This window comes from Dendrobates tinctorius, unplaced genomic scaffold (genome assembly GCF_039654945.1).
Source record: "Dendrobates tinctorius isolate UK_male_01 unplaced genomic scaffold, ASM3965494v1 ptg000003l, whole genome shotgun sequence".
Lineage (NCBI taxonomy): Eukaryota > Metazoa > Chordata > Amphibia > Anura > Dendrobatidae > Dendrobates > Dendrobates tinctorius.
Window position 1 is genome coordinate 56,922,041 of NW_027361671.1, and position 27,702 is coordinate 56,949,742.

At 46.0% G+C, this 27,702-nt stretch overlaps 1 protein-coding gene across 2 annotated transcripts in view; it reads left to right on the forward strand.

Annotated features, from left to right (window-relative positions):
- The window catches only part of LVRN (laeverin), a 225,498-nt gene that overhangs the window by 181,233 nt on the left and 16,563 nt on the right, over nt 1-27,702 (forward strand). Inside the window, exon 19 of one of the 2 annotated variants that reach the window (XM_073553353.1) lies at nt 6,255-6,339. The exons of the other annotated variant lie outside the window; for it this stretch is intronic. Coding sequence (XP_073409454.1) covers nt 6,255-6,339 — 85 coding nt within the window. The remainder of the gene's footprint in view (nt 1-6,254; nt 6,340-27,702) is intronic. 2 annotated transcript variants of the gene reach the window in all.

The following is a 27,702-nucleotide window of genomic DNA, read 5'->3' on the forward strand; positions in this document are numbered from 1 at the left end:
GAGTCCCTGCTCATTGCAATTTTTTTCTCAGTTCAGATCGAGCTGCAATGCTGCAATTGTGCTTGTGTCTTGGACAAGACTCATCAATGCAAGTTAGTGGGTGTGATAAAGAAAACAAAAAACGCACAGCACTCGGACCATGCGGGTGCCGTCCGATTTTTACACACCAATGTACTTAAAAATCCAACATTTCACCAGCCGCGTACAGTAAAATCACAGAGTGACCCGACAAAAGAGAATAGATAGAATAGACATATACACATAGAATAGATATAAAGATGTCAGTGACATATATCATTAGTACAGTGCTTGTGTAGCTTACTGTACATGTTTTTAATTAATAAATCTCAAAAAATGGCGTGGAGTCCCCCAACATTTTATTAACGAGCAGAAGGAAAGCGGACAGCTTGGAGCAGATGTTTAAAGCCTGGGAGTGTAATACCCATAGAGCTTCCGAGGCTATTAAAATTAGCTCACAGCTGTATATTTAGCCTTTACTGGTTATTAGAATGGGGCCCCCCCCAAAAAAAAAATGACATAGGGTTCCCTTTTAATTAATAACCAGCAAAGACTCAGTGGTTAGCGCTGCAGCCTTGCAGTGCTGGGGTCCTGGGTTCGAATCCCACCAAGGACAACATCTGCAAGGAGTTTGTATGTTCTCCCTGTGTTGGTGTTGGTTTCCTCCGGGTACTCCGGTTTCTTCCCACACTCCAAAGACATACTGATAGGGAATTTAGATTGTGAGCCCCATCGGGGACAGTGATGAAAATGTGTGCAAACTGTAAAGCGCTGCGGAATATGTTAGCGCTATATAAAAATAAAGATAATTATTATTATTAAAGACTAGGCAAACAGCTGCGTGATGATACTAATAGCTTAGGAAGGGGCCATGGATATTGGCCCTCTTCCAGATTAAAAACATCAGCTCTCAGCCACCGCAGAAATGGCACATCCATAAGATGGGCCAATTCTGGCACTTAGCCTCACTCTTCTCACTTACCCACTTCAACCAGGGATTGAAGCTTGAAGAAGACAATTTGCATATTCCAGGTGCCTTCTGGGAAAGGCAGAGTCTCCCTCAGCAAGAAGATCGTTGGGTACATCCGGGACCAACTGCTTGGAAAGCATTGCCAAACTGCGTGCCGAATTTTTACCTCTAGGACAGACATCCGGCCCTCTGGCTGTCTCAGTCCAGTCCCCGGACTGAGACAGCTGTGGGGCTGAAAACCTGAGGTCCACGGGCTGCACCGTCCCCAGCCGCTCACTCGCTGTCTCCCGCAGTCAGCATTGGTGGAGGAGGGGCCTCCAGCCACTTCCTCCACCAATCAGCGTGTGAAACAGCTGATGCAATGATGTCATGTCATCACGTCAGCTGTGTACCGACGGAGAGTCAGCGCATCAGAGACTGCAGCAGAAGCAGGGTGCCTGGGAATGGGACCGAGGTGAGTATGTGGTGTTTTTTTTTTTTTCATGTGTATGAATATGGGGGTGAACATGGGAATTCTATGGGGGTGAACATGGGGATTCTATGGGGATGAACATGGGGATTCTATGGGGGTGAACATGGGGATTCTATGGGGGTGAACATGGGGATCAAATAGAAGGGAACATGGGGATTCTATGGGGGTGAACATGGGGATTCTATGGGAGTGAACATAGGGATTCTATGGGGGTGAACATGGGGATTCTTTGGGGGTGAACATGGGGATTCTATGGGAGGGAACATGGGGATTCTATGGGAGTGAACATGGGGATTTTATGGGGGTGAACATGTGGATTCTATGGGAGTGAACATGGGGATTCTATGTGAGTGAACATGGGGATTTTATGGGAGTGTCATTCTGCACATGGGGAGGCTATGGGGTGTCAGGCTGCAACCGGGGAGGCTATGGGGTGTCAGGCTGCACACGGGGAGGCTATGGGGGTGTCATGCAGCACATGGGGAGGCTATGGGGGTGACATGCTGCACATGGTGAGGCTATGGGAAGGCTGTATACTCTCATGCAATATATTGGGAGGCTGTGTGGAGCTCAATCAGTATATGGGGATTCAGTGGGGGCCTCATGCAGTATATGGGAGGCTGTGTGGGGCCTCATTCAGTATGTGGAGAGACTGTGAGGTTCATGCTGTATATAAGAAGGCTGTGTGGGGCCTCATGCAGTATAGGCAGAAAGCAGGGCTCATGCAGTACATGGGGAGGCTGTGTGGGGCTCATGCTGTACATGGGGAGGCTGTGTGTGGCTCATGCTGTACATGGGGAAGCTTTGCGGGGCTCATGCTGTACATGGGGAGCCTGTGTGGGGCTCATGCTGTATATACGAAGGCTGTGTGGGGCTCATGCCGTATATAGGGAGGCTCTGTGGGGCTCATGCCATATATAGGGAGGCTGTGTGGGGCTCATGCCACATATAAGGAAGCTGTGTCGGGCTCACGCCCATAATGTAGTAGGCTGAAAAATTCTTTCACAATTGATGCAGAATCCAACCAGACGAACAGGACTTTTAGACCTAATACTATCTAATAGACCAGACAGAATAACAAATCTGCAGGTCATTGGGCATCTAGGAAATAGCGACCACAATATTGTACAGTTTCACTTGTCCTTCACTAGGGGGACATGTCAGGGAGTCACAAAAACACTGAACTTTAGGAAAGCAAAGTTTGACCAGCTTAGAGATGCCCTTAATCTGGTTGACTGGGACATAAGATATAAGAATCTACTATATAATCGTCTAATTCTGTCTGTCTCTTTGTAACAGAAATCCCGCGTCGCTGATAAATCCCGCGTCGCTGATTGGTCGCGCGCAGTCTGGCCTCAAATTGGCGCGGAATTCGAACGATGCACGCCACCTCTACCGTCGGGAGATCTGCAGTGCTAGCTGCTGATCTCCCGACGGTTGCCGCGGTTCATCTCCTGCCGCACGGATTTATCGCAATCAGCGATATTGGCGTGGAATTTGAAGGGGATCTGTCACCCCATTTTTGGCCTATCAGCTGCAGCCACCGCCATCAGGGGATTATCTACAGCATTTTGTAATGCTGTAGATAAGCCCCTGATGAAACCAGAAAGATAAGAAAAAAGAGTTAGATTATACTCACCCCGACGTTCGGTCATGTCCGATAGGTGTCGCCGTCCCGTCCGGTGCCTCCCTTCTTCATACGATGAGGTCCTCCTCCTTGCTTCTCCCTCGGCTCCTGCGCACGCATACTTTATGGGCCCTGTTAAGGGCAGAGCAGAGTACTGCAGTGCGCAGGTGCCGGACCTCTCTGACCTTTCCCGGCGCCTGCAGTACTTTACTCTGCCCTCAACAGGGCAGATAAAGTACGCGTGCGCAGGAGCCTGAGGGAGAAGCAAGGAGGAGGACATCATCGTATGAAGATGGGAGGCGCCGGACCGCACCGCGATACCCACCGCACCTGCCCCCCAGTGAGTATAATCTAATGTGTTTTTCTTATTTTTCAGGTTTCATCGGAGGCTTATCTACAGCATTACAGAATGCTGTAGATAACCCCCTGATGGCGGTGACCCCAGCTTACGGGGTAAAAATGGGGTGACAGATTCCCTTTAAATAAACTACATACATATTTTAGAATACTAGATGCGTTACAATTGGACCACCATCTAGTACAGATAATAAAAGGGAAATGTTTAAGAACATCCTAAAAGGCACTGTGAGCAGTTTATACCTTGTGGGAATAAAAGGACAAGAAATAGGAAAAACCCAATGTGGCTAAACAAAGAAGTAAAAGGGGCAATTAACAGTAAAAAGCATTTAAACTACTAAAGCAGGATGGCACCGTTGAGGCTCAAAAAATCTATAGGGAGAAAAATACTTTATCTAAAAAACTGATTAAGGCTGTGTGCACACGTAGTGATTTTTAAGCGTTTTTGCCGCGATTTTCGGAAAACGTTAAAAAAAGTTTAAAAATCGTGTACAGAACGCCCCCCATGCATTCCTATGGCATTCCGCACATGCTGTGCTAATGCTGCGCTTTTTTCCGCGGCGGAATCGCATCGCAGAAAAAATCGCAGCATGCTCATTCTTTTGTGCGGAATCGCAAAGAATTTCCGCGATTCCGCACCCATAGGAATGCATGAGAATCGCTTACTTCCCGCATGTGGCTATGCCCACCATGCGGGAAGTTAAGCGTCTCATGTGTGGTTGGTACCCACGGTGCAGAGGAGAGGAGACTGTCTTCCAGGCCCTGGGTACCATACCCCTGTAAAAAAAAGAATAAAAAATCGGGGTATATTTACCTTCCGACGTCACGCGCTGCATTCCTGGCCTAAGCGTTCCCAGTAATGCCTTGCGGAACGGTCCTGTGATGACGTGTCTCGCGAGATCGCTATAGCAACGCAAGACTATGTCATCACAGGTCTCGCAAGGCATCGCTGGGGACGCTGTGGCCCGGGAATGCAGCGCGGGACGCCGGAAGGTAAATATACCCTGATTTTTTTTATTTTTTTTAGCATTTTAACATTCTATCTTTTACTATTGATGCCGCATAGGCGGCCTCAATAGTAAAAACCTGGTCACACTTGTCAAACACTATGTTTGATGAGTGTGACCAACCTGTCAATCACTTTCCAAGCGATGCTTCAAATCGCTTGGAAAGTGCTTGAATATCGCACACGAAAATCGCGGCAAAATCGCGATCATAATCGCGGTGAAAAGACTGCGCGATTCCTGGGAAGGAGTCCGGTTTTTGGTGTGCATTTTAACACGCACCGTGGGCACATAGCCTTAAGCTGCCAAAAAGGAAACAGAGAAGCACATTGCTAAGGAGAGTAAAACTAATTCGAAACTGTTCTTCAACTATATCAATAGTAAAAGAATCATAAGTGAAGGTGTAGGCCCCTTAAAAAATTGTGAGGAAAGAATGGTTGTAGATGACAAGGAAAAAGCTAATATATTAAACACCTTCTACTCCACGGTATTCACAGTGGAAAATGAAATGCTAGGTGAAATGCCGAGAGACAAAGAAAACCCTACATTAAGGGTCACCAATCTAACCCAAGAAGAGGTGCGAAACCAGCTAAATAAGATTAAAATAGTTAAATCTCCGGGTCCAGATGGCATACACCCATGAGTACTAAGAGAACTAAGTAATGTAATAGACAAACCATTATTTGTTATATTTAGGGACTCTATAGTGATGCGGTCTGTTCTATAGGACTGGCGCATAGCAAATGTGGTACCAATATTCAAAAAGGGCGCTAAAAGTGAACCTGGAAATTATAGGCCAGTAAGTCTAACCTCTATTGTTGGTAAAATAGTTGAAGTGTTTCTGAGGGATGTTATTCTGAATTATCTCAGTGAGAATAACTGTTTAACGCCATATCAGCATGGGTTTATGAGGAGATCGCTCCTATCAAGGAATTAAAAACCTGATCAAGTGTATAGTACCTATATGAGCAGGATTCAGACAGGTAATGCCCGATGTAGACACGGTGCAGAGGACGGCCTTTATGTCCATGGCCTGCTCATATAGGTACTATACACTTCATCATGTTCTTAAATACGTCAGTTAGGGACTGCTCTGATATGGCTCACCTTCACGTTTGGTAGAGCAGCTTAGTATACATTTTTTGCAAAAAACATTTCAACCAAATACTCTGTTTTTATCATCTTTTTACTAGCACTTGCTGATTACTGTTACGTATTTACAACAGGGTATTTTTATACATTTGTTTTACTATGTCTTTGTCTTTTGGTGGTGTGAACACTGTCCTACAGACTTGTTCACTGTATGCACGGTCCATGTGTTTGTATTTGACTTTTAAGCATCCTGTAGCCTATCAGAATAAGACTACAGCAGGAAGGTAGCAAGCCTTTGACATTATGATGCCAATACAGTTCAGTGTGTTGCCCATCAGGAGATCCAGTGCCTCTACTCAAGGATCTAGAGCATGTGTCCTAGATGCCTGGTGAAAGGAAAGACAGCATCAATCCCTTGTGAGAGAAGGGTGAAGAAGAGATGGGAGTATTCACCTCATGAAATGATTTATGCCATTTTGACTAATAGAGCATATGAAGGGCACAGATGCAACTTAATAAGGATGAAAAATATGTTAAATTGATCCAGAAAAACTTTTTAACTGCAGTGACGTGTGAAGGAACTTGTATTGGAGAAGGTGAACTTGATGGACATGAGTTTTCTTTGTCACCTTTAGCTCTAACATATCTAGAAACTTTCTATAAATATGTCTCCAAATACTTAATATATGCTTCTGTGTACAATTTTCATTTCAGTAACATGAAAGATTCCAATCACTTTTATGAAATGTTATTACGAGACTTGGGATTAAAAGTCACTTCGGAGCTGCAGTTCCAAGAGGTGAGATTGCCACACTTGTGTCCTGTCATGTACACATTATTCAGTCCTCAGTTTTAGGTTTTAATGGGAATATGTCAACAGGTTTTTGCTATGTAATCTGAAGACAGCAGGAGATAGAGGCTGAAACACAGATTTCAGTGATGTGTCATTATGTGCTGTTTACCGTACTTACAATTAAGGTTTTATCAGCAGGAAATTATCACATGTGGACTAGGTCTAACATGCATGTTAGACCAACCACATCCTCTCTTCTAAAAAGCAGTTCACTGTCAATAGAGCGTGTACTTTGAAAGCCATGGTGTGGACAGGGTTAGCTATCTGAGCTCTCCTTCATGCTACATCTAAGAACTCTGATTGTGTCACAACTGCTGCAAGCAGTAAATTAAGTGATACGTAGTTGGAATCAGGGTCTCAGAGTAAAATTTGATACATTGATTTGGGCATTTTGAACTCATCTGGCTTTTGTGTAGGTTTGATAGTTGGAATCAGGGTCTCTTTTCCTACATTTTGCTGTGCTCAGATGAGGTAGCAAAAATCTGGTGCAGAATCCCTTTAATTTTGTTACACGTCCTGTTTTTGGTCTGACTGTAGTTATTGGCTGTGCATGGAGCTATGTTATGTTGGTATTCGATCACAGAGCATTAGGTCTATAGGAAATTCCCCTTATTTTCTCCATTTTACTTTGAGTGATGTCACAGCTGCCTGCTAAATGCAGTAACATTTATGACATTTAAAAGAGCATTGAAAGCTCCAGTTATTGACTGTGATCATTTCTGATCTCAGCTGTATTTTCTTGTAGAAAAACACTTTTCCATGGTCATGTTAGCTAGACATCTAGTCCAGATAGTTCACCCATTTTTTTCTTATCCTTCCTCTTCACTTTTATTTTTTCATGGAGTCTGTGGTTGTGGCAGGTGGTCTGTAGTAATATTGTATACTATTCAAATGTAGACTAGCGGTGTATGTCCGCCACTCAGTATATGGAGGCAGAGAAAAGTAACACGAGTTCTTTGGAATCTTGAAGGGATTTTACTCAGGGCCACCATTAACCAAAATCTTTCAGTCATGTGAGGTAACAGCTTTCAGGCATGCAGTTATTACACTGTTCCAGATGGGGACTGATGCTTTCAGCAAACATATATGAAAGTCTTCTCACAGACTTCTCTTCACATATTATTAGGCTCTGTGTAGCACTATACCATACCTCCCAACTTTTGAAGAAGGGAAAGAGGGACAAAGGCTGTGCCGCCACAAATTGTAGGCCACGCCCCGACCACACCCATTTTGTAACTGGTCACACCCATGTCCACGCCTAGCCACACCCATTTAGCACTGCTGATCACACTGACTGGTACTGGGGGCATAGCGGCTGGCAGTATGGGCACAGTGACTGGTGCTACGAAAAAGAAAGAAAGAAAACAGAGAGAAAAAAGAAAATAGAGAGAGAAAGAAAGTAGAGCGAGAGAGAAAGAAAGAACAGAGAGAGAAAGAACAGAGAGAAGAAAGAACAGAGAGAGAAAGAAGAAAGAACAAAGAGAGACAGAGGGGAAAGAAATAACAGAGGGAAAAAATGAACAGAGAGAGAGAGAAAGAAAGGGGAAAGAACAGAGAGAGAAAGAAAGGGGAAATAAAGAAAGAACAGAGAAAAAGAAAGAAAGAACACGGAGAAAAAAAGAGGGGACAGAAAAAAAGAACACCGAGAGAGAAAGAAAAAACAGAGAGAGAAAGAAAGAGGGGAAAGAAAGAAAGAAAGAAAGAAGGAAAGAAAGAACAGAGAGAGAACAGATAGAAAGAAAGAACAGAGAGAGAAAAAAAGGAAAGAAAGAACAGAGAGAAAGAAAGAAGAGAAAGAGCAGAGAGAGAGAAAGAAACAACAGAGAGTGAAAGAAAGAGGGGACAGAAAAAAAGAACAGAGGGAGAGCGAAAGAAAGAGGGGAACAAAAGAATAGACAGAAAGAAAAAGAAAGAAAGAAAGAAAGAACAGAGAGAAAAAGAAAGAAAGAAAGAATGAAAGAAAGAAAGAAAGAAAGAGGGGAAAGAAAGAACAGAGTGATAGAGAGAAAGAAAGAGGGGAAAGAAAGAACAGAGAGAGAAAGAAAGAAAGAAAGAGAAAAATATGAAAGAAAGAAAGAAAGAACAGAGAGAAAGAAAGAGGGGAAAGAAAGAAAGAACAGAGAGATAGAGAGAAAGAAAGAACAGAGAAAAAACAGAGAGAAAGAAAGAAAGAAAGAAAGAACGAAAGAAAGAAAGAAAGAAAGAAAGAAGGGAAATGAAGAACAGAGAGAGAAAGAAAGAAAAAAAGAAAGATTAGAGAGAGAAAGAAAAAGAGAGGGAAAGACAGAACAGTGAAAGAATGAAACAGAGAGAGAGAAAGAAAGAAAGATTCTATAAAGATACTATAGCAGCCCGGCTCCCATTGTAATGCCCACCCAAGCCTCCCAGTGCAGGACATATCATGATCCACTCACATGGCCGGCATCCCTGATTCCAAGACGATCCTGCTGTCCACGCTGTCGGAGGAGGACATGGTGATGGATCTGAAGCATTCCTGGTTCAGTCACAATCTCCTCAAGAAATTACCTAATTTCCGGTCAGCTTCCAGCACATCACTTCCGGTGGAACGTCATGTGAGAGTTTTAAAGTGCTCCTCGGGGCTCCGCCGTGTACTCCTGTGTCTGTGGGAAAAGCCCACTTTGAATGCCTCATACACACTCCGCTCCGTACATCCAGTACACATACAGTTGTGGCCAAAAGTATTGACACCCCTGCAATTCTGTCAGATAATACTCAGTTTCTTCCTGAAAATGATTGCAAACACAAATTATTTGGTATTATTATCTTCATTTAATTCGTCTTAAATGAAAAAACACAAAAGAGAATGAAGCAAAAAGCAAAACATTGATCATTTCACACAAAACTCCAAAACTCCAAAAATGGGCCAGACAAAAGTATTGGCACCCTCAGCCTAATACTTGGTTGCACAACCTTTAGCCAAAATAACTGCGACCAACCGCTTCCGGTAACCATCAATGAGTTTCTTACAATGCTCTGCTGGAATTTTAGACCATTCTTCTTTGGCAAACTGCTCCAGGTCCCTGATATTTGAAGGGTGCCTTCTCCAAACTGGACTCATTGCTGGCCACCTTAGAAGTCTCCAGTGCTTTCTCTCAAACCATTTTCTAGTGCTTTTTGAAGTGTGTTTTGGGTCATTGTCCTGCTGGAAGACCCATGACCTCTGAGGGAGACCCAGCTTTCTCACACTGGGCCCTACATTATGCTGCAAAATTTGTTGGTAGTCTTCAGATTTCATAATGCCATGCACACGGTCAAGCAGTCTAGTGCAGAGGCAGCAAAGCAACCCCAAAACATCAGGGAACCTCCGCCACGTTTGACTGTAGGGCCCGTGTTCTTTTCTTTGAATGCCTCTTTTTTTCTCCTGTAAACTCTATGTTGATGCCTTTGCCGAAAAAGCTCTACTTTTGTCTCATCTGACCAGAGAACATTCTTCCAAAACATTTTAGGCTTTTTCAGGTAAGTTTTGGCAAACTCCAGCCTGGCTTTTTTATGTCTCGGGGTAAGAAGTGGGGTCTTCCTGGGTCTCCTACCATACAGTCCCTTTTCATTCAGACGCCGACGGATAGTACGGGTTGACACTGTTGTACCCTCGGACTGCAAGGCAGCTTGAACTTGTTTGGATGTTAGTCGAGGTTCTTTATCCAACATCCACACAATCTTGCGTTGAAATCTCTTGTCAATTTTTCTTTTCCGTCCACATCTAGGGAGGTTAGCCACAGTGCCATGGGCTTTAAACTTCAGACAGTTCTTTGGTCTTCTTTCTTTTCTCCATGCTCAATGTGGTACACACAAGGACACAGGACAGAGGTTGAGTCAACTTTAATCCATGTCAACTGGCTGCAAGTGTCATTTAGTTATTGCCAACACCTGTTAGGTGCCACAGGTAAGTTACAGTTGCTGTTAATTACACAAATTAGAGAAGCATCACATGATTTTTTGAACAGTGCCAATACTTTTGTCCACCCTCTTTTTTATGTTTGGTGTGGAACTATATCCAATTTGGCTTTAGGACAATTCTTTTTGTGTTTTTTCATTTAAGACAAATTAAATGAAGATAATAATACCAAAGAATTTGTGTTTGCAATAATTTTCAGGAAGAAACTGAGCATTATCTGACAGAATTGCAGGGGTGTCAATACTTTTGGCCACAACTGTATGGCTCCACTCCGTACACACACGGCTCCACATACCCCATACACACGCGGCTCCGCTCCGTACATCAAGTACACACACGACTCCGCTCTGTACACCTCGTACTCGCACAGCTCCGCTCCATACACACGCGACTCTGCTCCGTATGCCCCATACACATGCGGCTCCGCTCCGTTCACACGCAGCTCCCCTCCATACATCTCGTACACACATGGCTCCGCTCCGTATACCTCATACACACGTGGCTCCGTACACCTCGTAGACGTGCGGTTCCGCTCCGTACACCTCGTACATGCGCGGCTCCGCTTCGTACACCTCGTACGCACTCGGCTTCGCTCCCCAAACCTCGTACACACGTGGCTCCGCTCTGTACACACATGTGGCTCCGTACAACTCATACACACACGGCTCCGCTCCGTACACCTCGTACACACGCGGCTCTGCTCCGTACACCTTGTATACACACAGCTCTGCTCCGTCCACCTTGTACATGTGTGGCTCCGCTCCGTACACCTCGTACACACACGGCTGCGCTCCTTACTCCTCGTACATGCGTGGCTCCGCTCTGTACACCTCGAACACACACAGCTCTGCTACATCCACTCTGTAAACCCTTCCTGACCCCACACAGAAACTTCACCTCATCCAGCACCATGACAACCAGCACAGCAGAGTCCTGCAGACATGGCCCCTGATCATGTGATCCCCTGACTCCTCCCCTCCTGTGACCTCATCACAGGTCCTGTGCGCGAAGAACACACAGCCCAGCCACATCATTGCAGGCTGTGGTGGATCTCTCTGTGACGGCGAGGAAGGGGTCAATGCATGAGGGGTGTGGCGGCTCAGTGCAATACGGGAAAACTAGCGTCCTGGGCGGGACATGGGTGGGGGGGTGTCAAAAACGGGACTGTCCCGTAGGAATCGGGATGGTTGGGAGCTTTGCTATACCATGATGCAGTGAGGTGCAGAGGGGTGGGGGATGTCGGGTGTCAACTCTTTCACTCTTATCTTGAGGCATCAAAGCTCTCCCCTGCAGGCATTTTGACCTGCGGATTCTGCAGATTCCACACGGAAAAATCCACACACGAATCCGCAATGTGTGCACATGCCATCAAGCAGTTTGCTATACGTGACTAACAACTCAATTTATCAAGCAGGCATTTGCACAATTGATGGGGATTAGTATGGATGGCATCTTATAGGACTAAATATCACACAGAGATGGTTTTTCATTTTTAATCTCATTAGTAATACACCACCAGGGGTGTTTTTTTGTGTTGTGCAGTTTATATATATATATACATACACATGTATCCCTTTGCCTAGGTGTCCTATAAATGTGAATAGTGTGGGAACAATATCTAAATTTTCATTTTGCGTTTGCCAAAAGACATGTAGGAGGAAGGTGCTGAGACCAAAATTGAACTTTTTGGCCACCAAGGTAAACGCTATGTCTGGCGCCAAATCAACGCAGCTCATCACCATAGGAAAACCATGAAGTAAAGGAAAAAAGGCCAATGCATATGAAGTTGTGCACACCTAAGTACAAAAATAATAATAGACAATTTTATTGACAACAAAATAAAACTATTTAAAAGCAATGTCACAACACCCCTGTCTTAAAATGAATAATCCTGTGTGTGCAGGGTAAACCTATATGTTATATGTGAATAGCATTAACAAATCATGCAAAATACAGCCAGACAGTAGTAACAAGCATAAACACTGTCATTATAATATAAGGAACGTACGAACATAATGAGTACCAACAAATTATAGATATGCGCCCATAACAAAAAGGCACAATAAGTTTCAGCCACAAGGGTCACATATGATTTGCAATTGTGAGAGCAATGGCTTAGGCCGCTTTCACACTTCAGTTTTCTGCCATCAGTCACAATCCCTCGTTTTTTGAAAAAAACGGACCCGGTGACTGATACCACTGGATCCGTTTTTTTCTTATAGAATTGTATTAGCGACGGATGGCCTCACGTTTCATCCGTTGTTCGCTGGATCCGACAAAAAATTTTGTCCGGCAGCCGGACACGACGCACAAAGCAACATTTTTTGTGTCCGTCGAAAAATCAGACAGCGACGGATCTGTTGCTGTCCGTCGTTTGCTAAATTGAAAGCCTATAGGCGCAGGATCCGTCGTCATCTGTCAAATGACAGATGCCGGCGACGGATCTGGTTTTTTTTTACTGAGCATGCTCCTGACAGGTTAAAACACAAAAGAAAGAATAAATATATACACATAGAATACATATGTATATTTACAGTTAGGTCCATATATATTTGGACAGAGACAACATTTTTCTAATTTTGGTTCTAGACATTACCACAATGAATTTTAAACAAAACAATTCAGATGCAGTTGAAGTTCAGACTTTCATCTTTCATTTGAGGGTATCCACATTAAACTTGGATGAAGGGTTTAGGAGTTTCATCTGCTTAACATGTGCCAACCTGTTTTTAACCCCTTTCTGTCATGTGACGTACTATCCTGTCCATGTGCCCTGAGACTTAATTCCCAGGGATGGGATAGTACGTCACAGCGATCAGCGGCGCCCACGTGGTGAGCGCTGCTGATCACGGCCAGGTGTCAGCTGATTATGACAGCTGACACCCGGCACAATGTGTCAGGGGCGTTCAAGGACCGCCCCCGACACGTTAACCCCTTGTACACCGCGATCAAACACGATCACGGTGTACCGGGGGTTAAAGGGAAGCATCGACAGGGAGGGGGCTCCCTCCGTGCTTCCCTGAGCCCCCCACAGCAGCGCAATGTGCAGCGCTGCTGTGGGGGGCTCCTTCCTTGCAGGCCCCCGAATCCAAGATGGCGATGGGGAACTTTGGGGGCCTGCAAGGAAGCTGGCTTCCTCAGTGCCGGCAAAGCGCAGGCATGAGAAAAGCCTGTGCAATGCCTGTGACAGATCGCTGATCTGTCACAGTGATCTGTGATGTGACAGATCAGCGATCTGTCACATGACAGGTATGTCCCCCCTGGGACAATGTAATAAAGTTTAGAAAAAAAAAAGGTGTAAAAATAAATGTTTTAAAAATCGCTAAATAAATTAAAAAAAAAATATTCCCTAATAAATTCATTTTTTGGAAATAAAAAGAACAAAGCAATAAAAGTACAAATATTTGGAATCGCCGCGTCCGTAACGACCCACCCTATAAAACTGTCCCACTAGTTAACCCCTTTAGCGAACCCCTTTAAAAATAAAAATAAAAAACTAAGCAAAAAATAATGATTTATTATAATACCGCCAAACAATAAGTGCAATAACACGTGATCAAAAAGACGCATATAAATATACATGGTACCGCTGAAAACGTCATCTTGTCCCGCAAAAAACGAACCGCCATACAGCATCATCAGCAAAAAAATAAAAAAGTTATAGCTCACAGAATAAAGCGATGCAAAAATAATTATTTTTTATATAAAATTGTTTTCATTGCACAAAGGCGCCAAAACATAAAAAAAGACCTAAATGAGGTATCGCTGTAACCGTACTGACCCGAAGAATGAAAGGGCTTTATCAATTTTACCGCAGGCGGAACGGTGTAAATGCACCCCCCAAAAGAAATTCATGAAACGCTAGTTTTTGTTCATTCTGTGTCCCAAAAATTGGAATAAAAAGCAATCAAAAGATGTCACGTGCCCGGAAATGATACCAATAAAAATGTCACCTCGTCCCGCAAATAATAAGACCTCACATGACTCGGTGGGTCAAAATATGGAAAAATTGTAGCTCTCAATATGTGGTGATGCAAAAACTATTTTTACAATAAAAAGCATCTTTTAGCGTGTGACAGCTGCCAAAAATAAAAACCCGCTATAAATAGAAAATCAAACCTCCTGTTATCACCCCCTTAGTTAGGGAAAAATAATAAAATTAAAAGAAAATGTATTTATTTCCATTTTCCCATTAGGGTTAGGGCCAGGGCTAGGGTTAGGTCTAGGGTTAGGGCTGAGATTAGGGTTAGGGGTGTGTTTTTTTGGTTAGGGTTGGAGTTAGAATTGGGGGGGTTTCCACTGTTTGGGCACATCAGGTGCTCTCCAAACGCAACATGGCATCTGATCTCAATTTCAGCCTATTCTGCGTTGAAAAAGTCAAATTGTGCTCCTTCCCTTCCAAGCTCTGCCATGCGCCCAAACAGTGTTTTACACCCACATATGGGGTATCAGCCTACTCAGGACAAATTGCAAGACAACTTTTGGGGTCCAATTTCTCCTGTTACCCTTAGGAAAATAAAAAATTGGGGGCAAAAATATAATTTTATTTTATTTTCATGCCCGGGCGTTATAAACTTCTGTGAAGCACTTGGGGGTTTAAAGTGCTCACCACACATCTAGATAAGTTCCTTAGGGGGTCTAGTTTCCAAAATGGGGTCAATTGTGGGGAGTTTCCACTGTTTAGGTACATTAGGGGCTCTCCAAATGCAACTTGACACCTGCAGAGCATTCCATCAAAGTCTGCATTCCAAAACGTCACTACTTCCCTTTCGAGCCCTGACGTGTGCCCATACAGTAGTTTTCTCTCACATATGGGGTATCAGCGTACTCAGGAAAAATTGGATAACAACTTTTGGGGTCCAATTTCTCCTGTTACCCTTGGGAAAATAAAAAAAAATTGGTGACTAAAAGATCATGTTTGTGGAAAAAATACGATTTTTTTATTTTCACGCCCGGGCGTTATAAACTTCTGTGAAGCCCTTGGGGTTTCAAAGTTCTCACCACACATCGAGATAAGTTCCTTGGGGGGTCTAGTTTCCAAAATGGGGTCACTTGTGGGGGGTTTCCACTGTTTAGGTACATCAGGGGCTCTCCAAACGTGACATGGCGTCCAATCTGAATTCCAGCAAATTTTGCATTGAAAAAGTCAAACGGCGCTCCTTCCCTTCTGAGCTCTGCCATGTGCCGAAACAGTGGTTCACCCCCACATATCAGGTATCAGCATACTCAGGACAAACTGCACAATAACTTTTGCAGTCCAATTTCTCCTGTTACCCTTGGTAAAATAAAAAAATTGAATCTGAAGTATTTTTTGTGAAAAAAAGTTTAGTGTTCATTTTTTTTAAATATTCAAAAAATTCCTGTGACGCACCTGAAGGGTTAATAAACTTCTTAAATGTGGTTTTGAGCACCTTATGGGGTGCAGTTTTTAGAATGGTGTCACTTTTGGATATTTTCTATCATATAGACCCCTCAAAGTGGCTTCAAATGGGATGTGGTCTGTAAAAATAAAATGGTGTTGCAAAAATGAGAAATCGCTGGTCAACTTTTAACCCTTATAACTTCCTAACAAAAACAAATTTTGGTTCCAAAATTGTGCTGATGTAAAGTAAACATGTGGGAAATGTTACTTATTAAGTTTTTTATGTGCCGTATCTCTGTGATTTAAGGGCATAAAAATTCAAAGTTGGAAAATTGCAAAATTTTAAAAATTTTCGCCAAATTTCCATTTTTTTCACAAATAAATGCAAGTTATTTGAATGAAATTTTACCACTAACATGAAGTACAATATGTCTCGAGAAAACATTGTCAGAATCACCAGGATCCATGGAAGCGTTTCAGAGTTATTACCTCATAAAGGGACAGTGGTCAGAATTGTAAAAATTGGCCTGGTCATGAACGTGCAAACCACCCTTGGGGGTTAAAGGGACCAAAAGTAATTGGACAGATTAAATAATTGTAAATAAAATGTTAATTTCTAGTACTTGATTGAAAACCCTTTATTGGCAATGACTGCCTGAAGTCTCTTGAACTCATGGACATCACCAGACGCTGTGTTTCCTCATTTTTGATGCTCTGCCAGGCCTTCACTGCGGTGGTTTTCAGTTGATGTTTGTTTGTGGGCCTTTCTGTCTGAAGTTTAGTTCTTAACAAGTGAAATGCATGCTCAATTGGGTTGAGATCAGATGACTGACTTGGCCATTCAAGAATATTCCACTTCTTTGCTTTAATAAACTCCTGGGTTGCTTTGGTTTAATGTTTTCGATCATTGTCCATTTGTAGTATGAAACAATGACCAATCAGTTTGGCTGCATTTGGCTGGATCTGAGCACACAGTATGGCTCTGAATACCTCAGAATTCATTTGGCTGCTTCTGTCCTGTGTCACATCATCAATAAACACATGCATGCCCAAGCCATCACACCGCCTCTGCCATGTTTTACAGATGATGTGGTATGCTTTGGATCATGAGCTGTACCACGCCTTTGCCATACTTTTCTCTTTCCATCATTCTTGTAGAGGTTGATCTTGGTTTCATCTGTCCAAAGAATGTTCTTCCAGAACTGTGCTGGCTTTTTTAGATTTTTTTTTTAGCAAAGTCCAGTCTAGCCTTTTGATTCTTGATGCTTATGAGTGGCTTGCACCGTGCAGTGAACCCTCTGTATTTACTTTCATGCAGTCTTCTCTTTATGGTAGATTTGGATATTGATACGCCTAACCTCCTGGAGAGTGTTGCTCACTTGGTTGGCTGTTGTGAAGGGATTTCTCTTCACCATGGAGATTATTCTGCGATCATCCACCACTGTTGTCTTCTGTGGGCGCCCAGTTCTTTTTGCATTGATGAGTTCACCAGTGCTTTCTTTCTTTCTCAAGATGTACCAAACTGTAGATTTTGCCACTCCTAATGTTGTAGCAATTTCTCAGATGGGTTTTTTCTGTTTTTGCAGCTTAAGGATGGCTTGTTTCACCTGCATGGAGAGCTCCTTTGACCGCATGTTTCCTTCACAGCAAGACCTTCCAAATGCAAGCACCACACCTCAAATCAACTCCAGGCCTTTTATCTGCTTAATTGAGAATGACATAATGAAGGGATTGCCCACACCTGTCCATGAAATAGCCTTGGAATCAATTGTCCAATTACTTTTGGTCCCTTTAAAAACAGGGTGGCACATGTTAAGGAGCTGAAACTCCTAAACCCTTCATCCAATTTTAATGTGGATACCCTCAAATGAAAGCTGAAAGTCTGAACTTCAACTGCATCTGAATTGTTTTGTTTAAAATTCATTGTGGTAATGTCTAGAACCAAAATTAGAAAAATGTTGTCTCTGTCCAAATATATATGGACCTAACTGTATATGTATATATACATGTCATTGAGACACATATATATATTTACAGTTCATAGAGTTCTACATAGCATAATAGCCGCTAAATCAATTGCCGGCTTCAGTAAAATCATTCCCGAACCCGACATGACATGACACATGGTTTACATATAGTAAACCATGCCATATCAAAATGATTTATATATGTCATTGTTTAATCAATTTGTCATGATCCCAGTGCAGGTTTTGACCTGCACGTCAGGGGTTATTGTCTTGAGCTCAGTGCAGGCTTTGACCTGCACACCTAGGGTTAATTATTGTGGCTTCTCTTTGGTTCAGGCAGAGCTTTTTATTGCCCTGAGATACTCCAATCCCTGTCAGTTACACTTTTGCCTTTGGCCGAGTGTTGTGACCCCTGTGTGCCTGTTCGTTGTCTTATAGCTTGCTTATATGGTTCTGATCCGGTTCTGTCCCCCGTTGTGAGTTTGCCTGTTGATTCTGTACTGTATATCTGCTTCTCTGACTTCTTGGCTATGTCTTGACTATCCATTCTGTCTTTCCCTTTGGTAATTGTCGTGATATCTCGTGCTTTGACCCCAGCCTGATCTGGTTTATTTCCCTGTCTATGCCTACTAGTTACTTTGTTCCGTAGTTGCCATTCTAGGAGTTTTCCTGCAGCTCTTTCACTCTCGGGAGTTTAGGCCACGCCCCCAGCAGTCACATGCTTCAGGTCCTGTGGGTCTGAAGCACATATCTTCTCTGCTGCTGCCCACTCCACAGGTATCTCTGAGCACAGGTTGTCTTACTCAGGACATGCGCACTGGCTCAGTGAGCAAGTGCAGTGCGGTGTTCTTGACACAATTTAGTAGTTTGTGTTAGGAAAAATTTGGAATTATAATTTAAGGCTATAAGGCTAGTTTCAAACTTGCGCCGTTTTGTGCAGCGTTTCGAGCGCACATGAAACGCATGCAAAAAACGCTTGTAAACGCTGCGATTTATTGTCGCATCATCGTGCACATTACGAAAAAAATGCAGTGTTTGTATGTGTTTTCAAGCATTTTTCCATGCGTTTGCGTTTTTTATGCGCATGGGTTGTCCTAGGTGTCACATTTCACAGGAGGAAGATCCTTGTAAAATTCTTGCAACAGACTCCACCAATGGGACAGCAGTGGGCGTGTGTTATGGGAATTCTTTATATAGACTCTGTTTACAGCTGAACTCTTCACATTGGCTTGCATTTTCCTTTGTGAAACATGGATCTGCGCTGGAAGAGTTTTCACTTCAACTTGGATCTGGACATCAGGATGGCTCAGGCTTATGCAGTTGCTTGCCATCAACAAAGAGAGAGAGACAGCGAAGATGGCAGCGAAGACGGCAGCGGCTGTGGATACATCTGATTATTGAACTCCGGGAGAGCCGTGGAGCGTATCACACCCTCTACAGCGTGCTCCAGGCAAACCCAGATAAATTTACTGATTATACCCGGATGTCCCAACAAAGCTTCATGGATTTGCTTGGTCGTGTCCAAGAAGCCATCCGGAGACAGGACACACAGCTCCATCGTGCGATTCCTCCGGAGGAACGGCTCCTGGTCATATAACGGTACGTATTGCAAAATGCCTGCATAATTTTCTTTGTTCTGCCATGCAGTAAACAAAAGGCTGCAGAATTATTTTTATGCCATGTTTTTTTTTGTGTGTGTTTTAAAAAACCATATACATAAATATTAATTTTTGTTCTTTCTCGGTTTCACAGATTCCTGGCTACTGGAGAGACTCTCTCTTCACTCCACTTCCAGTACCAGATTGAAAAATCCACCTTGTCGGGAATTGTTGCGGACACCTGCTGGGCTTTGTGGAACGTTCTCTTTCCTAAATTTATGCCCCTGCCCACCGCCGAAAAGTGGATGGAAACAGCAGAAAAATTCTGGACAGTCTGCAATTTCCCCAACTGTTTGGGAGCGGTTGATGGGAAAACACATACGGATTATCAAACCAAAAAGAACTGGATCTGAGTACTATAACTATAAAAAGCACTTTTCTACAGTACTCATGGCCATTGCGGATGCAGACTGTATGTTTGTTGCAGTGGACATTGGGGCATTTGGCTGTGGGAATGACTCCCAGGCTTTTAAGAACGCGGACATGGGCCGGAGGCTGTATGGCAACCATTTCAATTTCCCCATGCCACGGCCTCTTCCCAACACTGAAGGTCCACCACAGCCATTTGTAATGGTTGGGGATGAGGCATTCTAGATGTGCCAAAACCTGCTCAAACCCTACTCCAGCCCGGGACTTGGACCACACCAAAAAAAAATTTAATTACAGGCTGACCAGGGCCAAAAGAACTGTAGAGTGTGCCTTTGGTATACTTGTCTCCAGATGGCGCATTCTCGGAACAGCCATTAATCTGAAACTGGAAACTGTGGATGAGGTGGTGAAGGCCTGTGTGGTTCTACATAATTTTGTGATGGCTAAAGATCACCCGATCTTTGAACTCAATGATGCAGCTCCTAACCCATTGCCTGAATTCACTCAGCACCCTCTCAGATCATCTGTTGAAGTTGGCCAAATGAGTTACCAATTTGCGGCCTACTTCATCTCAGATGTAGGATGGGTGGAATGGCAAGATCAAATGGTGTAAAAAAATTTTCTTGTGTGTATGTTAATAAAAAACCTGTTTTGATACCTGTACCGGGTGCACTCTGTGTTTTTACACTCCAATACAATAATCAATTGGCCAGGTGTACCAGTGAATTCATGATACTGTGTTTTGTGCATCATGAATTTACTAGTACTCCTGACCAGGTGACTATAGATACACACACACACACACACACACACTCAAGTTGTATGACCTTTATCATCTCTACAGTTTGTGTTCAATTTGCAGCGACGGTGGAGATAATACAACTAATATTTGTGTCATCTGGCCTGATGTTACAAATAGTGATTTGGGGATGCACTAGCACCCGTCACTCTTTATGACACTTGACCATGTGACTATAAATATTATATGTAGGTTCACCACTGTGGTTTGAGTTTTAATGCAGACTGTAGAGATAATAAAGGTTATACAACTTCTACAATCCCCAGGCCTGGTTATGTCATGCTGAAGTGAGGATGCCCAAACTAACACATCCTGACTTCAGAATGTTATCACACTTGGGCAGGAGAATACACATATGAGTTAAACTGCAGCGTCGCTACAGTCTGCTTGAAATATATGCAGACTGAAGCGACGCTGCAGGTTAAAACTCATGTGTATTCACCTGCCCAGGTGTGATAGTTATGATACAAGGCCAGGGTATTGTACATATGACGTGTATTTTCCCCATCATCTCCTCAGTTTATTCAACACACACTGAATAGAGGATGTGGTTAATTACAAGGTATATCTAGAATCCCCTTGCCTTGTCTCACAAATAGTTAAATGATGATGGTAAAAGCACACCATCCTCAATTAAGTTTTTATGATACCTGGCAAGGTAACAATAGATATGCCTTGCACTCAACACCATCCTCTATTCAGTCTGTGCAATATTAGCAGTCTGAAGAGATTGGTGGTGAAAATACAAGTCATAGATTTGTGTTTTTGACTACACATATCTCCAGGACTGACACAAGAAACGTGTCAGTAATGGAGCTATGTGGTATCAAAAATGCAAAGTGTACAGCGCAGTGTGTGTATGGCACAGTGTGTGTAGGCGGCGAAAGACACATTAATCAAACCGTATTAGGTGAAAGCAGAATTGCACATTTATTTAAACAAAAAAAAAAAGTTTTTATTGTGAAGGACGTTTGGGGGAAGATTGGGATTCTTTGGGGGTATGGAGAGACGAGGAATGGCTGGAAGTTGAGGAAGGGGTTCTAGGCGAAGGGGCGACAAAAGTAGTGGGGGAAGGGAGATTAGGGATGGAACTGGAGGCAGCGTGAGACACATTAGGAGGAGAGGGGGAGGGACAAACAAAGTTTTTTTGCTTCTTTGGGGCAGGAGTCTCCTGCCTGGACCGACTTCCACCGTGTGACCGCATTACATTGCTCGACCGCCTTGAGCTGCTGGACCATGGCCTTCATGGGTAAAAGAGGGAATGTGGGTCACCCCACTGATGCTCGGTGGTGGTGGTGCTCCTAGAAGGAGAAGAAGTGGTGGCTGTGCTCCTAGAAGGAGAAGTCGTGGCGGTGCTCCTAGAAGGAGAAGTCGTGGCAGTGCAACTAGGAGAAGAAGTGGTGACGGTGCTTCTAAAATCATGAGGAGTGGTGGCGGTGCTCCTAGAATGATGAGGAGTGGTGGCGGTGCTTCTAGAAGGAGAAGTGGTGGCGGTGCTCCTATATTGATGATGAATGGTGGCGGTGCTCCTAGACGGAGAAGTCGTGGCAGTGCTCCGAACAGGAGGCGGTGGTCCAGGCAGGTTCTGTGGTGGCGGTGCTCCAAGATGGTTGACCGGTGGTGGTGCTCCAGACAGGAGCAGCGCTTGCCATGGTGGTGGCAGGGGTGGAGTGTCCAGCAGCACTCGGCATTGGTGTGGTGTGGTGACGTCTTGCTTGGCTTGGAATGCAGGTGGCCATGCAGTGGTATGCAGCAAAAGTCGGTAGTGAGGTGTAGTGAGTCAGTGGTGGCACAGTTGGAAATGACACCACTGACTGCTGCACGTAACGATTCTGCTGCATAGCCTGCAAGTAAGCAGTGTTGCAGGCCTGCAACACACTCAGCTGTTGCTCAGGACTAAGGTGTTCCGCCATGCCCCGTTCAATTTTACTGAAAAAATGGTGCGCTGGTCTGATGAGGTCGGCCTCCAGCTGGTCAAGGCGCTGGTGGACAGAGTGGAAGCGGTATTTCATGTGGGTATAACCGCATTCCATGAGTGAAAAACCGCTTTCCACTCTGTCTGACAGCGACTTGAGGCTGGCCTGAAAGGCCTCGCTCAAGTGCATGAACTCAGGCAAGACAGGCCTGTCCGAGGCCCTCTGCCGCTGGTGGGAAGTGCCCGCATAACCGTGTTAGGGCTGGCGGAACGCACCAAATAATAAAGATGGTAATAAGGTGCGTTCGCAGCCCGGGGTCCACCGTGCAGGGGTGGTAACCTGCTGCTCAGTAATGGCAGATGCTATATGGCGGTATACTATAAGAACACACGCGGGTTATCGTCACCCGATGTGTACATGGGTGGACTCTGTTGCTTCACAGAGCCGCACTACCGTTGAACATAAACGCCGGAACCTGTTTGTGCTCACAGAGCTCGGCTAAAAGAGCGCACAGTGTACGGCCACAGAACTCTACCCCAAGGACACGGGGTTAGAGTCCTTCTAGGCCCACTGAACACGCGGCGTCGCTGCCGCGAGCGTCGCTATAGACGCTGGCTATGGAGCACGTGCACTGAGGCGTGCAGAGTCCCTGGTGAGGCCTGATGCCTGACTCAACCTCAGACCTACCCACAACACATGCGCACCAAGGGTAGGGGTTTCTTAATGAGTCATTCACCAGAGACATTCATACGTGCATACATCACTCACTCCACATAGACTGTATTTACAGACTATCTTAGCGCATGGGCGAGCGGCCATGCGAACCTTTTACAGCCACGGGCGTCCGGGACCTTCCTGGCTTCTCGGAAGGACCTGAGCACATGACCCTCGATCTCCAATGGGAGATCACTCCACGGGCATGCTCAGTGGCCCGACATGAGGACTTAGTCCCTGGAGAATCTCGCTGCTGAGCAGCAAGCATTGTCATAGCTGTGCCAGAGGTGGCAGCAGCAAGCAAACCCATGGAGTTGGCCTGGGCAGAGTGCTGGGACTGACGAATCTGCTGAGCAGGCTCCACTGCGGCTGAAGAAGAATGGGAGACTGCTGGGTGCAAGGCTCTGTATTCCTGCTGTGCAGTGGCAGGAACCTGACGCCTAACATTACCCCCCCTCCTAGTGACCCCTCCCCTCTGAGCCTCACTACGCTCAAACACTGCAATGAGGAGCGGAGCATGGATGTTCTCCACTGACTCCCAGGTCCGAGGCTCTGGACCATGACCCTTCCAATCCACCAAATAAAACTTTTTGCCCCGCATCACCTTGCATCCCACGATGGCATTGACCTCAAACTCGTCCAAAGACAAGTCTGATGTCCCGGCAGATGACTCGGAGAACCGGGACAAGTGAACAGGCTTAAGGAGGGACACACGGAATGTATCAGAGATAGCCAAGTGTGGTGGAAGGGCCAGACGGTAGACCACAGAGCTGATCTGCTCGAGGACCTTGAAGGGGCCAATGTAGCGCGGTGCGATCTTAGCGGACTCTACCCCCATCCTGATGTTTCGGGCGGAGAGCCACACCAAGTCGCCAGGGGCAAAAGTCGGAGCAGGACTCCGGTGTGCATCAGCGGAGGTCCTCATTCTCTCCTTGGAAGCCCGGATAGCATCCTGGGTGCGATCCCAAATGTTGCATGCCTCCACCGCCCAGTCTGCCATCCTGGAGTCGGTGGATGACACAGGCATGGGCACAGGGACGCGCGGTTGCTGACCGTAATTTAGGAGGAATGGGGTCTGACCGGTGGAGTTGGCCACAGCATTGTTCAAAGCGAACTCTGCCCACGGCAGCAAGGATGCCCAGTCGTCCTGCCTGGCCGAGACAAAATGTCGAAGATATGTGATCAGGGTCTGGTTGGCTCTCTCTATCAACCCGTTTGTCTCGGGATGATAGGCCGAGGAGAGATTCAGCTCAATGCTGAGCAGGGAACAAAGCTCTCTCCAAAACCGGGATGCAAACTGAGGACCCCGGTCACTGACAATCTTGTCCAGCATGCCATGCAGGCGGAAAACATGCTTAATGAACAACACTGCCAGGCCCCGCGCAGAAGGTAACCGGGACAGAGGTACCAAGTGCACTATCTTAGAGAAATGGTTGGTGACAACCCAAATGACCGTGCTGCCACTGGACTTGGGTAGCCCCACCACAAAGTCCATACCGACCATCTCCCAGAGCCTGTCCGCTACCGGCAGAGGAAAAAGAAGCCCAGTGGGCCGCTGCCGAGAGGACCTATTCTGGGTGCAAGAGACGCACGCCTGAATATAGTCCCTGACGTCACAGGCGATATGCGGCCACCAGTACGTGCTCGCCAAAAGCTCAGAGGTCCGTTTTGTCCCGAAATGTCCACCCACCCTTGATGAATGAGCCCAAGAGAGGACCTCTGGTCGCAGACGGGCAGGGACAAATGTCTTGCCCGGAGGTACTGACTCAAGGGCAACCGGAGCCACAGTCCTCAGGCTCTCGGATGGGACGATCAGCCGAGGCTCTTCCTCCTCTTCCTCCGATGACACCACGGAGCGGGAGAGAGCATCGGCCCGGACGTTCTCTCCGGAGAGAAAATGGAGGGTGAAGTGGAACTGGGAAAAGAACAAAGACCATCTGGCCTGGCGAGAGTTTAGCCGCTGGGCTGTTTGCAAATACACCAAGTTTTTGTGGTCGGTGAACACCTGGAAAGGGTGGGGTGCCCCCTCCAGGAGGTGTCTCCACTCTGAGAAGGCCAACTTCATCGTAGCAAATCCTTGTCCCCAATGGCATAATTCCTCACCGCCGGTGTGAAGGTCTTGGAGAAAAAGAAGCATGGGTGCTTCCGACCTTGCGTGTCCTTCTGAAACAGGACCGCTAAAGCACCAACGGAAGAGGCATCCTCTTCCAGAATTAAGGGCTTATCTACATCGGGGCGATGTAGAATGGGAGCGCTAGCGAAATGGGACTTAATGGAAGAGAAGGCCTTGGAGACCAGTTCCGACCACAACTTGGGATTTGCACCCTTCTTGGTGAGGGCTACCAAGGGTGCTACCAAAGTTGAGAAGTGAGGAATGAATTGGCGATAATAATTTATGAACCCCATAAAGCACTGCACCGCTTTGAGAGAATGAGGTTCCTACCAATCCATCACCGCCTGTAGCTTGGCAGGATCCATGGCCAATCCCCAGGCGGAGATGATATAGCCCCGGAAAGGCAAGGACTCCTGCTCAAACACACACTTCTCCAACTTGGCATAGAGGGAGTTTGCCCGCAGGTGATCGAAAACTTTGCAAACATCTCTCCGGTGGGAGTCAATATCTGGAGAGTAGATGAGAATATCATCCAGATAGACTACAACCGAGGTGGTAAGCATATTCCGGAAGATATCGCTCACAAAGTCTTGGAAGACGGCCGGGGCATCACCAGGTATTCATAGTGCCCATCCCTGGTGTTAAATGCCGTCTCCCCATCACGGATGCGAATCAGGTTGTAAGCCCCCCCGCAGATCAAGTTTGGAAAACACCCTCGCTCCCCGTAGCCTATCAAACAGCTCTGATATCAGGGGCAGAGGATACTTATTCTTAACGGTGATGGCATTAAGACCCCTGTAATCAATGCAAGGACGTAGTTCCCCACTCTTCTTCTGGACGAAGAAGAATCCCGCCCCCGCTGGTGACACTGACTTCCTAATGTATCCTCTTGCCAGATTCTCCCTGATGTATTGAGACATGGCCTCTGTCTCCGGGAGAGATAGGGGATAGACTCGACCCGGGGAGGCTCAGCACCAGGCAAGAGGTCAATAGGACAGTCATAGGGGCGATGCGGTGGAAGGGTCTCCGCCGCCTTTTTGGAGAACACATCCGCATCCTGTCGATAGTGTTTGGGGAGCGAGGAGAGATCTGTGGGAACCTCAGTGGAGGCAACCTGAACGCAGTCCCTCAGACATCTACGCTCACATGATTTACTCCACCCAATAATCCTCCCTGAGGACCACTCTATATGGGGGGAGTGGTACCGCAACCAGGGCACCCCTAGAAGTACCTGGTCAATACCCTCGGGCATGACGAGGAGGGATATGATCTCCTGATGAGATGGAGCCAGTGAGAGTAACAAGGGGGCGGTCTGTTGGGTTATCTGTGAGGGTAGAGTGCGCCGTTCACCACTCTGACAGTGACTGGTGTAGACATCATAACCAGGGGTATAGCGTGCTGTTGAGCAAAGGCTGACGACATAAAATTGCCCTCTGCCCCGGAATCCACGCAAACCTCCACTGCCAGAGTGGATGAATCAAACTCAAGTGTCCCCTTAAAGGACAGCTTGGAGGAAAACGCCGCTGATTCTAGTGCGCCGCCTTCTACGGCCACTAGGTGCGAGCGTTCTCCCAGCTGCTGTGGGCACCGGTTGGTAAGGTGACCGGACTGCCAGCAAACATGACAGCTCACAGGAGCTCGAGCGGACAGGGGCCTGGATCCTCCATGGGAAGCCCCCTGACGCTCGGACGCCCGATCGGAAGATTCCAGAGGTTTAGCAAAACTAGGTGCCAACCTAAACCTCTGCCTACAGTGGTCCCGCTCCAACCTTCGCTCGGCGAAATGAAGATCTATACGGGTGGAGACAGTGATAAGCTCCCCCAGTGTAGCGGGAATCTCCCTGGTGGCCAGAGCATCCTTCACATGGCCAGCCAAACCTCTCCAGAATGCCAGAATGAGGATCTTATCTGGCCACTCTAACTCTGAGGCCAGCGTCCGGAACTGGATGGCAAAGTGGCTGACCATGGACGACCCCTGTGACAATGCCAGCAGCCGCAGCGCGGTGTCATGGGTGACTCGTGGTCCCAGGAAGACCTGCTTCAGAGTGTCCAAGAACCGCGAGACACTCTGCATCACATGATCACCACGCTCCCACAGCGGTGTGGCCCACTCCAAACCCCTGCCCGACAAGATGGAAATAATAAATCCCACTTTAGCCCGCTCAGAGGGGAATCGTGCGGCCAGCAGCTCCAGCTGTATAGAGCACTGGCTTACGAAACCCCTACAAGAAGCACTATCCCCGAGAACTTCTCGGGCAGCGGGAGGCGGGACAAAGTCGGGGCAGGGATGGCTGTGGTCACACGGGAGTCAGCCTCTGTGGCTGCCTGAACAGCGACCACAGTAACATCCGCAGCTGAGGCTGAACGCTCGAGAGCCGCCAACCTGCCCTGCAGCTGCCGGATGTACTGCAGCAGTCGCTGTTCATCCGCCATTACTAGTCAGACCCTGGCGCTAGGATAATGTTAGGGCTGGCAAGCAAGCAAACCCACGGAGTT